At 39.3% G+C, this 14,402-nt stretch overlaps 1 protein-coding gene and 1 long non-coding RNA gene across 4 annotated transcripts in view; one reads left to right on the forward strand and one right to left on the reverse strand.

Moving 5' to 3' along the window:
- Positions 1-305: 305 nt before the first annotated feature.
- Positions 306-14,402, reverse strand: part of LOC309661871 (cyclin-Y-like protein 1) — a 34,763-nt gene continuing 20,666 nt past the window's right edge. The window contains exons 5-10 of the mRNA XM_082464012.1: positions 13,566-13,601; positions 11,310-11,361; positions 10,218-10,337; positions 6,245-6,411; positions 2,808-2,970; positions 306-1,247 (exon numbers count right to left, since the gene is read on the reverse strand). Coding sequence (XP_082320138.1) covers positions 1,131-1,247; positions 2,808-2,970; positions 6,245-6,411; positions 10,218-10,337; positions 11,310-11,361; positions 13,566-13,601 — 655 coding nt within the window. The 3' untranslated portion in view covers positions 306-1,130. The remainder of the gene's footprint in view (positions 1,248-2,807; positions 2,971-6,244; positions 6,412-10,217; positions 10,338-11,309; positions 11,362-13,565; positions 13,602-14,402) is intronic.
- On the forward strand, positions 5,327-10,265 carry LOC309661884. 3 transcript variants are annotated; one of them, XR_014264334.1, is made up of 4 exons: positions 5,328-5,638; positions 6,521-6,573; positions 6,887-7,305; positions 10,127-10,265. It is a non-coding gene; the product is annotated as an uncharacterized lncRNA (long non-coding RNA). The 3 variants fall into 3 exon arrangements; XR_014264333.1 differs by having other exon boundaries at positions 5,327-5,638; positions 6,521-7,305; XR_014264335.1 differs by lacking the exon at positions 6,521-6,573 and having other exon boundaries at positions 5,332-5,638.

A 14,402-nucleotide genomic window follows, 5' to 3' on the forward strand; every position in this document is an offset into this window, starting at 1 on the left:
TTGTTTTTTGTTTTTTTGTTTTTTTTCTTTTTTTTGTTTTTTTTTCTTTTTTGTTTTTTTTCTTTTTTGTTTTTTTTTGTTTTTTTTGTTTTTTTGTTTTTTTTCCTTTTTTGTTTTTTTTTTGTTTTTTTGTTTTTTTGTTTTTTTTCTTTTTTTTTTTTGGAGTCCCATTTTTTGATGGTAATACTGCACCGATTCTAAAGGAATATGCAGCAGTATGGGACAGTGAGGTAAGAAAAACATAGAAGTTATATAGGTAGTGTCTTTAAAGTCTAAAAATTTAAACTATTAATTAAAAAAGTTTGGCTTTATGAGTTGTTAGAAGTCCCATGTTTTTTTTTTGTTTTTTTTTCTTTTTTGTTTTTTTTTTGTTTTTTTTTCTATTTTGTTTTTTTTTGTTTTTTGTTTTTTTGTATTTTTTCTTTTTTTGTTTTTTTCTTTTTTTTTTTGTTTTTTTTCTTTTTTGTTTTTTTGTATTTTTTGTTTTTTTGTTTTTTTTCTTTTTTTTGTTTTATCTTTTTTGGTTTTTTTTTTGCTTTTTTTTTGTTTTTTTGTTTTTTTTTTTTGTTTTTTTTCTTTTTTGTTTTTTTTGTTTTTTTGTTTTTTTTTTTTTTTTTTTTTTTTGTTTTTTTTTTCTTTTTTGTTTTTTTGTTTTTTTGTTTTTTTGTTTTTTTTTTGGAGTCCCATTTTTTGATGGTAATACTGCACTGATTCTAAAGGAATATGCAGCAGTATGGGACAGTGAGGTAAGAAAAACATAGAAGTTATATAGGTAGTGTCTTTAAAGTCTAAAAATTTAAACTATTAATTAAAAAACCTCGCATAGCTCACAGCTATCAGATATCTGTGCGTGGATTGGGAGCAGATATCTGTGCGTGGATTGGGAGCTTTTAGCTTTGGAGTGGTTTTTGTAACTCTGTTTACAATAAAAAGGACAGAAGAGCGTGTTACATTGACGAGGTCCCGTTCTTTCCTATGAGCATAATCTTCGCTTGTGCATCAGTCTCTTGAATTCAATGTCTTTCTTTAAGGTGAAAATACTAACTTTGCTGGTTTCTGAGCAGGAGAGGTGATATTTCTCCAGTCATTGTTTCGAGGGGTTTATGATGTTACAACCCCTCACTTCTCCCTTAAGAGAGGATGGCATTGGAGCGCCGAATACCAATGAAATTTTCAGCGCTGAAAGACCTTCTCATAGCAGCTCTACGCACGTCTTTGTATTTGTCGTCACACAATCTGGAAATGGCCTAGGAAAGTCAATCAGGTAGAACATAGGTATAATTAGGGGGGAAAAAAATGTTCGGACCTTAAAAAAACAAAAAAAGCATCATTGATAAGCCACACATCTACATTCGTTTAGATAGTTCATAGTTACTGCTACTTTGGATAGCTGATATCTACACTAACTGACAGTTCCCTAAGGTCATAACCTTTAAGGGCTATGATTGGATTGCTGGGGCAAGGGGTAACTTGCCCTAATAACTTAGAGTTACTTAAAAATTGGGTTCCTAATGATAGGCTCCTAATAGCAATATCATCTCTTACCTACACACGTGATCCTTAAACGTAATGGACATACACTTGGGCAAAATCAGTGTTTACTCAGCTATTCAACTTCTATTCAGTTTTCATTAGTTATTACATACTCTAAGAAAATTTTAATCAGGTAGGTATGTGCTGAAGGTAGGAGAGGTCTAATGACAAGCGCTGAAAGGTGCTATTTCACTTGCACATAAATTATGGTAGAAAAACATCTTATTCTAAAGTACCACCAAGGTACCACAGAAAGTATCAATTTTAAATGTGTTCATTTCAGTTGTGAATTTTGCTGTATACCCACCAAAAATCATAAGCCATAAGTAGTACTTTGTTCCATGTACGTTACCATTTATATTCAAAACTCATGTACTTTCTACATCCAGTATCTGAATCCACATTATACCTTCCAAGTATAGGTCTCTCAGGTTAGCCACAGATGCTTTGTCTAATAAACTCATGGGACTGAACTGTGATACACATACACACACACACACACACACACACACACACACACACACACACACGAACTGCAAGCTGAGTAAAAAACAGTTAAGAGGGAATTCCCTGGTGGCGCAGTGGTTAAGAATCCGCCTGCCAATGCAGGGGACACGGGTTTGAGCCCTGGTCCGGGAAGATCCCACATGCCGAGGAGCAACTAAGCCCGTGCGCCACAACTACTGACCCTGCGCTCTAGAGCCCGTGCTCTGCAACAAGGGCAGCCACTGCAATGAGAAGCCTGCGCACCGCAATGAAGAGCAGCCCCCGCCCGCCGCAGCTAGAGAAAGCCCGCGTGCAGCAGCGAAGACCCAATGCAGCCATAAATAAATAAATACATTTATTTATTTATTAAAAATGTCAAGACAGTAGAAATAGTCCAAAACATCAATTATAAAAAAAAAAAAAAAAAGACAGTTAAGAGTGGTAAGTAGATTATGTAGGTACATATGATTAGGGATACAATTTTAAGAAATTATTCATGTATGGTTATATGTAAGTGTAGAGGTTCAAATGGAAAACCATTAAGAACAGACTAAATATGATTTAAAGTATTCTGAATTATGGTTACAGAAGAGACAATTTTTTTTTTTATAATGTGGGATCCCTGTATAAACTATAAAAGACACAGGAAATATGATGCCAACGGGTCAATAAGCTCTTCAAACTGTTAACAGCTTTCCATTTTCCTAATCACTGCTTAATATAATTTAGCTACAGATGTGGCTTCGGTGGCTGACAGAAAACCCCAGTTAGTGATTTCACAGCCTTACCTCTAAGTTCTGTGCTCTTTCTTTGCTAAGAGGAGCGAATAGAACATTCAGGTTGTTGTCATCTGCTAAGGAGCGAAGGTCAAAGTAGTATTTGGCATACACACTGAAAGGAACATTCATATTAAACTGAAGTAGCTCCAGGAAGTGCCTTTCCATCTCATTCCTGGGGGAGGAGGAGAAGACAAAACCAACACAGGACAATTTTAGTCAACTGGGCTATCTTCAAAAATACCATTCTGAGCTACTAGGATGGCTCTAAATACTGTTTTGAAACAAATAATGGCTACCCAGCTGGATTAATACCCTAATGCTCAAACAAGGTACAGCTATTTGTGGTCCTTTCTGCGTCCCAGCACTTTGAGTCTGGGACAAGGGGGAAGAGGTTATGGCCCTCTTATGCACTCATGCTGCTGACTCAGGGGCTCATTCTTCAGAGTTCCATTAGTGCAGCTGTACGATTCATGCTCCACACTCACTCACGAGGCCCCGCTCTAGTGATCAGACGAAAGGAATGATGTATGCTGTTTATTAGCTCTGAAGAACTTGCAGACATTTTCACCGGGCTGATGACAGGAAGGGGCTTACTGAAGTAGAGACGAGCCAACAAAAGGAGTGGGCACATCACCACGGCAACAAATGGATCCATCGAGAGCCACTGCTATTATCTCTGAGGGGGGAAAACTCTTGAGGCAACAAGGATTCATCTCAAGTAAATAAATAAATAAGCTACATTCGATGGGAAAGGGAATCCCCCCACCCCCACCCCGTGCATGGGGCTGTGTCAAAGGGCATGATGCAAGTTTCTGTTCACCTTAAAACCTTACTAGGGTGAGTTGTCGTCACCATGACAGGACAGGATGCACTTTTTAAGCTTAGGAAGGCAGTAAGATTATGTCTCAGCTAGACTAAACCCACTTTACGATACGACCTCTGATAGAGCAGTTGTTGCCCCCGGTGTTAGGAGAGCAGCCCAGAATGTTCAGACCTACCGCCCCTTGCCAGGACAGACTGCACACGCCCACAGAGGGCGAATTCAATGAAGTGGGAAAGTAGAGTGCTGGGAGCAGGCTTCTGCTATATGACCATATCCAGCCATTTGCTTGCCAAATGTTTAAGTAAATAAATATAAAGTTAGAGTAAATCTTACCACTTTTCACAGCAATCACTTTAGAGAGTTGATTATATAAAAATGATAAATACCCAAACAAACATGCAAGTGGCTTATTTTACAATACATTTGGTTTCTTGGTTTTAAAGTGTTAATATTTTATCCATTGGATAAATCAACAAATGCTCCATGTTCTCCTGTATGGAGAGCAGAGTATGAGCAGAAATGAGGTTTCTCATTTGTTGAACTTTAAACCTAACTGAACCTACTTCCAAAATTAATTTCCTGTTCATACGGCCAGAAGTCTATAGAAATGTAAATCAGATAATGTTTTGATAATCAGCTAATCAGGACTTAATTTACTACAGGAATAAATGCACTTCACTATCCCTTTTATATTTTCTCCACTAATACATTTTAATTGTGTGGAAATACAGTACTTCATAGGATTAACATGTCTATTAATAGAGCTTTAATCACTGAAGAAAAGCATTATGCCTACAGAATATGCATCTTCTGTGTTTTTTGCTGTTTTTAAATGGCTAGGTGGCTGAAGAGCCTACCACTTACAGGCGCAGCAAACTGTCTGAACAGCAGCTGCTCAGTTTAACTTACTCTTTTGAAGGGAAATATATATTTAACAAGACACAGAGATGTTAGAAAGTTTTAAGGAAAAGCTGATAGACAGCAATTTTTCAATTCAGACTCAAAATGAGACCATTACAAATAGTAGTCAACAGCAGAGGGATGAAACAAATGTGTATTAAACACTTTGTTGCAATGCTTTCCAACTCCCAAAGATCATAAACAAAAGCAGCCTATTGTAAACATAACTCCTGGTGATTCTCCGTTCTACACAGAAAAGCGTTGTTTAGAATTAGTTTCTTCATAGCTGGACAGTGCCGCCAATGCTCCTGGGCTCAATGCCTATGAACACCCACACGTTTCCCTGCATGTTCTCGGATGTTGTACCTGGAACCAGAGCCCCAGTCAGCTCAGTTGCAGATTCTGAGAAAATTTCAGCTGCCATCATGGCAGGGATGGTGTTCACGATTACAAATTTTCCTTCCTTCAAGGCACCAGTTTAAAGACTGATGATAGTGTTGGTCAACGTCACTTTAGTTTCTGCAACTTCCAAAAGTACTTCTATTCATTTCAAATTCATTATCTGCTGTTACACTGTTTGCTAAGATTGCTACCAGCAATATCACCACGACCACCTGGTTTACATGATCACCAAAGTGGGCATTTTCACCAAAAGCCACTTTGACAGCTACTGACAGTCACTGGTCCCTTCTCTTAGTCACAACTTTCCTCGCTTCAGCTGTAAATATGCACTTTGGTAATTGTGAATTATCTAGAGTAAGGGGCAAAGGTAACAAAAACAAGCTCTTGCCCCTGCCTGCCACCTTGATCGGCCTCTGCTGTCCAATATAATCAAGAGGTGTCCTTTCACATTTTCCTGAATGCCACCCACAAAGACAGGTTCACTGTCAAGCGGGCACTTCGAGAGTCTGCTGGAATTACCTCTCTGGCTCATCCTGCTTCCCACCCTTGGGGCCCTTCACCAGAGCCAGATTGGAAGCCTGGCGTTTCATGCCAATGTGAGCGTGCCATCTGTGAGGAGAACCTGCCTAGTTAACTCAAGGCCCCACAAAGTGCCGCTGTGTTTGCTGAGTGCCCTGGGTGAGGCCCCAGGGATGCTTCCCGGACTACCTGAGAGGTAGGTGTTTCCTAACTCGGCAGACTTTAGGGGAGGAGACAGGAACACAGGGATCTGAAACCTTTATATGTGGCTACCTGTACATCATAGTTTCTGTAACAACAGAACCTCAGATAAAAAGGAGAAAAAGACCAGCAAAAGCAAATACACAATGTGTGACTCAGGTTGAAATTATAACCTGTCAGTAGTCTAGAGGCCCTAAGACCTTAACAGTGGCCACTTGCTTCAAAGACCAGGCATGTGCCCCTTAAAAATGGACTGGACCTGGTAGACAGCTTTAAGAAAGCTGTCAAGTTACTTACTGTACCATGTTGTTCTGGTAGTGAGCTTGTAAAATGTTTGGCAAAAACCACCAGAAAAATAATTTCAATTTATCAAGCAGAATATTACAACAATAACACATCAAGACCTACCAATTAATGAGGGGAAATACAAATTGTTATACTACAGCTAGATAGAAAGAAGGCTGTAATTGTATGTCTATTTCAGCTCTCTGCACAAGGTAACCTTTCTTAAAATGTAACATTTCTTAAAAATGTAAACTTACGAGAGCAAATGAGGTATTGGAAAATGGTTAGAAAGTTCATGGTAACCTTACAAACTCACATGTCCTCAACTGTAACGTCCTTGAGGATCTGGCAGTAGTCCACATTCCATACAGCCCGATCGTCCCAAACCTTGGAGGCAAGAAGAATGGCTCCCAAAACAATTCTTTTCCAGTTAGTGGGGCAAATGTCGATCTCAGCATAAGTTAAGAGCCTTTCTAAGTAAACCTGCAAAAGTAGAGCACTGATCTTTGATTTTAGTTCAGTTGAAGTGCTGTGATAAGAATTGTTAGGAATGACAGATTTCATCTCTTTTTGACACCCCTTTTATTCCTAGGTTCTACAAAGACTTTGCTCAGCCAAGCCAAGGCCAGAGGCCAGGTCACAGTTGTTAAGTCAGATATTTCTGTTAGTCTGATATTTCTACTCTGCCCGTGTGAATTTCCAACCCAGTTTTGGTCACAGGAATGAAAGGACATCTCAGCAAAGGGCATTCTAAAGACACGCATTGTATTATTACCTTCCCACTTGTCAAGGGCAGCACATACAGCCCAGTGTCGACTTCAACTGTTCAGTAAATGCTTGAGTGCCTATCACGTGCAATGTTAACTACAAGACTGGTGGTGGTTGCATGGCGATTTTACATAACGCTTGAGTGTGTAAAATTCTGGTAAGACTGAGCACATCTTTACCTTCTCTTCAGAGTCACCAGTCCTTTTGTGGCATGAACTTGAAGATAAAAACTGGTGGTCAAGAGAGCCTCCCAGTGGCTGCTGCGTGGCACAGCAGGACAGGCAGTACAAAGGGGCTTTACAACTGTCAAGTATTCCCATATTTTAGTGCCTTTTTAAGGAACACACATGCATACAAAGGGTAGTCCTTTTCATAGCCCCAATTTTTCACATCTCCATTATCATTTCATTATTCATTTCTGTCTTACATAATCTGCAGCTTAGTCAATTCTTTTGGTTTTAAGGTGGGAAGACCTGCCTGTGTCTGTATCCCTGGGGCTCCTCTAAACCTGCCGGTTTGTGAGATGATTTCATGGTTTCTTTTACATGTATCAAATGTCTACCCTACAAAGAACTGGATGGAGTTACCAGCTGAGCAAAGATTAGAGAGGTAAGCTGTGATTTGTTGTTACCTCTGTAGAAGAGTGTATATGCCATTTGACAAAAAGAAAAATGTCCAGTTTGAAAGAGTCTGTTTACTCTCTGAAGGGTTATCAGATTGACAGCTCAGATTCGCCCATGCCCTCCAAACTCTACTGTGTTTTCAAACACGGGTATTGAGATTATATGTTCTTAGTGAAATTCGGCTCCCATTCCCCAAAGAACTCAGCACTCTCTAGTACCCTAAGAACGACTCTCCCCGCAAGGTTCAACTCTCTACTTTATGGGACTCATCAGAGGCACTGCAACGACACTGGCAATCTCTCAACTTCCTCTCACCTTTGTACTGGCAAACTTGGTACACGTGCCGATATTCATTTATCCCACTTGCCCTCCTGTCTTGGAGGAAGCGAGATTTCTTTCTTTTCACTGAAGCTAACTCTCCTGTGAATGAAGTTGATCCCACCTCACTTCTGCAGAGCACTGTGCCCACAGTTAGTCTCTTTTTGAACAACTTCTCCCTCTCTGTCAGAGGCTTCCTCCAGTGTGAATGCTTCCATGTCCCCAGCCTGTCCCCCACTGCCCCTAGACGGCGTCCTCAGGGCTGAGGCCAGCTCCTCATCTCCCATCCTCTCCTTAACCCACTTCAGTCAGCCTCCTGCTGCTACCACTCTACAGAGACTACTCTTGCCGTGGTCACCGGTGCCTTCACACAAACAACCCAGAGCTCTTCGTCCCAGAGCTCCACTCCCCAGGCCTTCCCTCATAAATGAAAGAGCACTGCCACACGCCCAGTCGCTGAGACCAAAAACCTGCACTTGAGTGTATCCTGCTCCAATCTGTTAGAACTTCTTGTTATCTCTACCTTCACTGGTACCCTGACCGCTTTTCTGTCTGTCACTTCTGACTTGTATCGCTGCCACTGCCTAACTTCTCTGCCTCCCAACAGACTACAGTCTGTTCTCCCCAAAGCAGCCAGGAGAGCCTCTTAAATTAAGAGTACTTTATGCGCCTGCTCCAGATCTGCCAGAGGTTTCCCATCAAACAAATACCTTCTTCCCGTGGCCTGCAAGTTACGAGGCCCTGTGCGGTACGGCCTTGTCCTTCCGTGACCTCATCACCTATGCTCTTTCCCTCATTCCCCGCTCGGATCACAATGGCCACCTTGCTTTTCCTTGAACACACAGAACAAGTTCCTGTCTCAGAGCCTTGAACTTGTCCCCTCTGCCCGTAATGCCAGCGTACCTGATCTTCCTCAGTTCAGCCAGGTCCTGGGTTCAAACATTACCTCTTTAAAGAGGCTCTTCCTGAGCTTTCTAGTAAGCCCCTCTAATCACTTTATCCCTTTACCTTGCTTTCTCTTCATGGTTTTTACCACTACTTGAAATAGTCATCTTTTAAAAAACACTCATTAAAAAAAAAACACTTATACTTTGCTATACACCTGAAACTAACACAACACTGTAAATCAACTGTACTCCGATAAAAAAAAAAAAAAAAAAAATTTACGTCTTCCACACTTGCTCCATAAAGGCAAGAACTTTATTTATCCAACTTGTTCTCTCCTCCACCCCACACATGTAGAAAAGTGACACAGAGTAGGTATTCAGTGGCATGGTATTTATGACATGAGCAACTTCTTGGTAGCATTTAGCGTTTGGACCATACTCTCCTTCTTGAACCTCTCCTGGTGTCTCTTAGGGTTCTCTGCTGGGTTTCCTACCACTGTAGCCACTCCTCTGGGGATCTGTCCCTTAAGTGCTGACAGTCCCTAGTAGGATCTATCTTCTACCCACTTTTTATTTTACATACTTTCTCTGCATTTGAACAGCTACACTTAATTCCCTCCCTCTAGCTCAGATTCATGCTCCAATCCCATATATTCCAATGATTACTAGACACTGCCATTCTGCTGTCTCGCAGGTACATCAAGCTTAACTTGTCTACAAAGAAATGCCCCTCTTCCAACCCAAATACTCTCCTTCCTGCCTTTCCTAGCTCTCCATACGCAAGCACCATTCCTGCCTCTCTCAAGCATGTGCTAAGCACTCCAAGTGGCCTGTAGCTCCAAGAAAAGGCCTGTGTCTGATCCAGTACCCACCCACTGAGGGGTCTCTTTTCAAAAGGACAAGCCTCCTGTCCTAAATTCTGCCCTGACAGGAGCAGGCAGTGAGTGGCCTAAGTATTCCTTCCCTGCAGACCACGCAGCTGACTTTCCCCCCTACAGGTTTGCTATAGGGAGGAGTAAAACAATCCCAACTACCTCTCACTTGAATATGATTTATTATTCAAATGATAAACTCTTACCATAGAAATTAGGAATGGATGACAAAAAGGTCCTTACACAGCTGTAGCTTAGCAGGCTAACTAGAGTAAAGCCTTCTGAAGTCCTACTGGCACCCTAGTCCTGGGCAACTTCACATGCAGGGATGGTTAACACCATTATCCATTATCCAAGGAACAGAGAACTGAGGGCAGTAGTTCTCAGTCAGGACACACATCAGAACTGCCTAGGCAGTACAGTCTGGAATTCAGCTTCAAACTGCCCGGAACCTGTTTCTGCCTGTGGACCAGAGCGCTCAGTGATTGCCCCGCCCCACCACCACCACACGCGTCGTCTGTGTGTGCGTGTGTGCGCTGTGCGTGCGTGTGTCCCCTCAGGTGTGGAAGGAGAAACCAGAAATCTCTCCTGCTGCCTTTAATAGCAATTGTTTTGTGATGAGAAAAGCAATGGCAACATTTTAAATCATAATGATGATTAATGCTCAAATGTGTATACTTTACTTTCTTTTGATAGGTTTCTCTGAATAAAGTTCTAATGATCATTTCAGGAACCTACTTTCATTTGGGAAAAACAGGACCATACCATGTGTACAAGACAGAAATTTCTACAGATGCTTTACGAAAGAAAAACTATCTTACCAAAGTTACTACTGCACATTCAGCAGTTAGCTGTGCGGCACTAAAAAGAGTATGAACAAATCTGTAAATGAATTTGTGTTCAGGATCATGCTCGAAGTATTCCTCTGGAATCTTTTCTCGCTGAAAGGAGAAAAAATGCAATTTAAGTATCCATGGAAGAAAAATACTTAAAAGTACCCTCAAGATAGCAGTCTTCACACTTGGGCCCACGTGCCCCTTAAAATAATTTTGATTGGGTGACATGTCTTGTAGTCTTTTAAATATAAACAATGGGGTCCTAAAATACCACAGTGATCCAGTACTCACCACCATTCATTAAAGAAAAATACAGGCACAACCGCAGAAAATTTATGTATTTCCACGTTCCTCCCCACAGAATTCTAACCAAATGCAAACTACTGGGTTGGCCAAAAAGTTCATTTGGTTTTAAGTAAAAATAAAAGACACAGTTTTCATTTTCACCAAGCATTTTATTGAACAATATATTCACTAACCAAACAAACGTTTTGGCCAACCCAATATTTTTAGGCTCAAAAGTCTTGCTGATCACCATATGGCATACTTTTCTGTAATCAACCTTGAAAACACATTTCCAGTGTCCTGTAACCATAAGGCTCTAAGAATGTGCTGTCCTGTACAGCAGTCGCCAGCCACGTGTGGCCACAGAGCGCCCGGAGAAGTGAATTTTAAAACTTTGTCATTTTAATTCGTTTAAAATGTAAACAGTTTTCTAATTTTCTTCTTAGAGGCCTTATCAGATTAGGTTTATTTACAAATATTTATATTGTTTGATGCTATGGAAAATCATCCTTTAAAAAGAGACATTTTCTGTTACTTGGGTATGTTTACTTACCTGCTCACTATTCACACAAAGTGCAACTCGGTTCATATCCATCAACCCCTTATACAACACGCCTTAGGGAAAATGACTAGACACAACATGGCGTGGGGAAGAAGACTTAAAGGAAGATGAATTTGACTTCGAGCTGGAGGAAGTAATTTTCTTCTAGTAATTAATTTCAAAGCAAATCAGCGTGAAATAAACACAACTGTATAAGAGAAAAATACCACTTCAATAAAACTGACACTTACTGTGAGTGGATGTAATCTCTCATCAAAAATATCCAAGGATCTATCTGCATCTCTATAAAATAAGAATGTGCATTTAAAAAATTAATTCAGGGGTTACTATCTTAGTAACATATCTGCTAGGAGTAGAGAGAGGGGTAGAGGAAGCTTAACCTTCAACGAAGCAAACAGTTTTATAAATTCTTCTCCTGGATTCCACCCTTAGAAAGGTTTCCTGACCTATTTTTACTCAGCACATCAAGTTCTGTGAAATCTTTTCTACAACAACCAGCCAGAGTTGCCTCTATAAGCACTGACCCTCCCTAACAGGCAATGCTAGTAAACCAATATATTTTCACTCCTCTAACCTCACACTGGAATATGCAAGAACATTTTATAAAGCAGTGGTGGTGGGCAATAAATTCTTCTAACTTCAATCAATGTGAATATGAGATTCATGGTTTTTTCCCGTTTTTTTCTCTTTAGTTCTTTATATTCTTATTGTGTATTTCTTCTTGTCTCTTTTAAATAGTTTGAGTTAAAAATGTAATTGTCTTTTTATTTTAAAAGAAACCAGGCTTTTTAATTTAAAATTTCACCACACTAATACACTGCGCTCATTTGAACAGCGGTTCTCTAAATGTGGTCTGCAGGCCTCTGGGATTCTCCCCTATCCCCTCCTTCAGGAGGCCCAAGAGGTCAAAACTGCTTTTATAAGAATACTAAGACACTACCTGCCCTTCACATTGTGTGACATTTGCTATGGATGTATAAAAGCAAAAGTGGGTAAAACTGCTGGTTTCTGAGCATGAATCAAGGCAGTGGTACCAAACTGAATTAGAAGTCATTCAATTATTCACTGCCACTTGCAGTTAAAAAATCTGCTTTAAGAACATCCTTGATAAAAGAGTAAAAATTAATAGTGTTCTTAAACCTTGGTCCTTCTTTTTAATATTCTGAATAAGTGGAAAGTATGCATTAAGCACTTTTACATACTGAAATATGGCTGTGTTAAGGAAAAGCACTTGTGACTTGGCAGTAAGTCATTTTTTTCATAGAACACCATCTTTATTTGAAACACTTTTTTCATCGAACACCATCGTTATTTGAATGTACAACTGACACAGTCATTCTTTCAAAAATGAACAAAGTGAGCCTGTCACTTCAAGGAAAATAACTCTAAAGTTATTTGTTGCCAATGATAAAATTCAAGCCATCAAGCTAAAAATATCAGGATTTTTGGAAAACTTCTACCTTCTATTGTGAACTTGACAACTTCTCAACACTTCAAAGACTTTTCTGGTAAGACTGGTGGTGATACTAACAAAAGTGAGTTTTTGACACTGTCTAAAGAAATGTGAACCAATACTTTCCAAATGACCAATGTATAATATTATAGAGTCAGGTACAGGTAAAAAGATCTACTCAGTATGCATGACAGATCAATGGGTATTAATTTAACATAGTATTTATTACAAGTTCATTGATATGATTTAGAATTCCATTTTAACTAATTTAAGAAACTAGCACATGCAGACTTTTGGTACAGTATCACAGAATATACCAAATTATCTGAAGGCTTTAAAAATACATCTTTTTCCAACTATATATCTGCAAGCGGCTGGATCTTCTTCACATTGTTTCTTCAAAACAAATGACTGAAGACAGAATAGATATGAGAATCAGCTGTCTTCTATTAAGGAGATACTTTTCTCTCAATATTTTTTGTTGTGGAAAATAGTTATTTTTCATTAAAAAAAAAATGACTTATGTTGAACACTGGGGTTCCCAATCAGGGGTGATTTCGTCCCCCAAGGGGACTTCTGGCCATGGCTGGAGACAGTTTTGGTTGTCGTAATGTGGAGGGAAGAAGGTGCTACTGGCATCTAGTGAGTAGAGGCCAAGGGTGCTGCTATATATCCTATAACACACAGGACGACACCCCACAACAAAGCATTATCTAGCTCAAAATTTCAGTAGTGCTAAGGCAAACCCTGTTTTAACATACAATGGATTTAATTTTTTAAATTCTCAATTTCAATTTCTAATACAGTAAATTACCAATATAACCCATATAAACAAATACTCTTTGGGATGCTCAGTAACCTAAGAATTAAGGGTCCTAAGAGAAAAATAAATGATTCACTTCTATATTGTAATAAAAGCACTCTAATAATAAAAGCTTATGCCAGTAACATCTATAGTTATTACCTAACACGAAACTTGATACCTTGTAAATTAATTAGCTGGAATAACAAGATAGGTTTTAAAAGAGCTCACCTGTTCTTTATGTGGTAATATATTGCTAAGGTCATACTGTGGAGGAAAAAAAATACATTGTAATAACTGATTTTTATCATATCAGGCCTGAAGACATTTTTAAAAAGGGGTTAGCAAGGAGGGAAGACCTTCCAGAGGCCCAGTGGCCCCGAAATCCTCGAATTCAGAACAGTACCACGTGGGTGCTTTCCCCCTTGTTTTAGGTTCTTCAGCTTTTAGCAAAATTAGGAGACCCAAAATGCTAGATATGCTGTTAGAAGGCATGTTTTGGTTGATTATTATAATATATAAATTATTACATATTTCCCCTGTCATTTGTCCTTCTACCCACAAAACCTTCTGTCCTGTACAAGTTATATCTATCTATACACATGCTTAAATTGAAGCCATATAGTAGTGTGTGTGTGGGGGTGTGTGTGTGGGGGTGTGGTTTTTTTGTTAGCCCCTGCATTTCAGTTGATTTAGTTCGCTATCCACCTACCCATCCGTTTTCCATTATTTCCCTAAAAGTAAATAATAAAAGTGCTCTATACCAAAATGATTTCAAATCACTTTTACATAATTATTAGAAAATTTAATAGCAAAATTTTATAGCCACAAAACTGATGATAGGTCTAGCTATCCTGAAATAAGCAGTGCTAATAAGACAGCATAATAGTACACAGTATACTATTAATGACAGGTATTTCCAAATTATTTTAAATAAAGTATTAACGAACAGATAGATACAAGTCCTTAGGTAGTCTTTTTTAAGTTACTATAGTCCTAAGTTATTCACAGCTGTTGTATATTAGGCAACAAAGGGGTTCTCTGGTTAAGTTACATGCTCCCCTTTGT

This window comes from Balaenoptera physalus, assembly GCF_965194825.1.
Source record: "Balaenoptera physalus genome assembly, chromosome: 5".
Taxonomy (NCBI): Eukaryota; Metazoa; Chordata; class Mammalia; order Artiodactyla; family Balaenopteridae; genus Balaenoptera; species Balaenoptera physalus.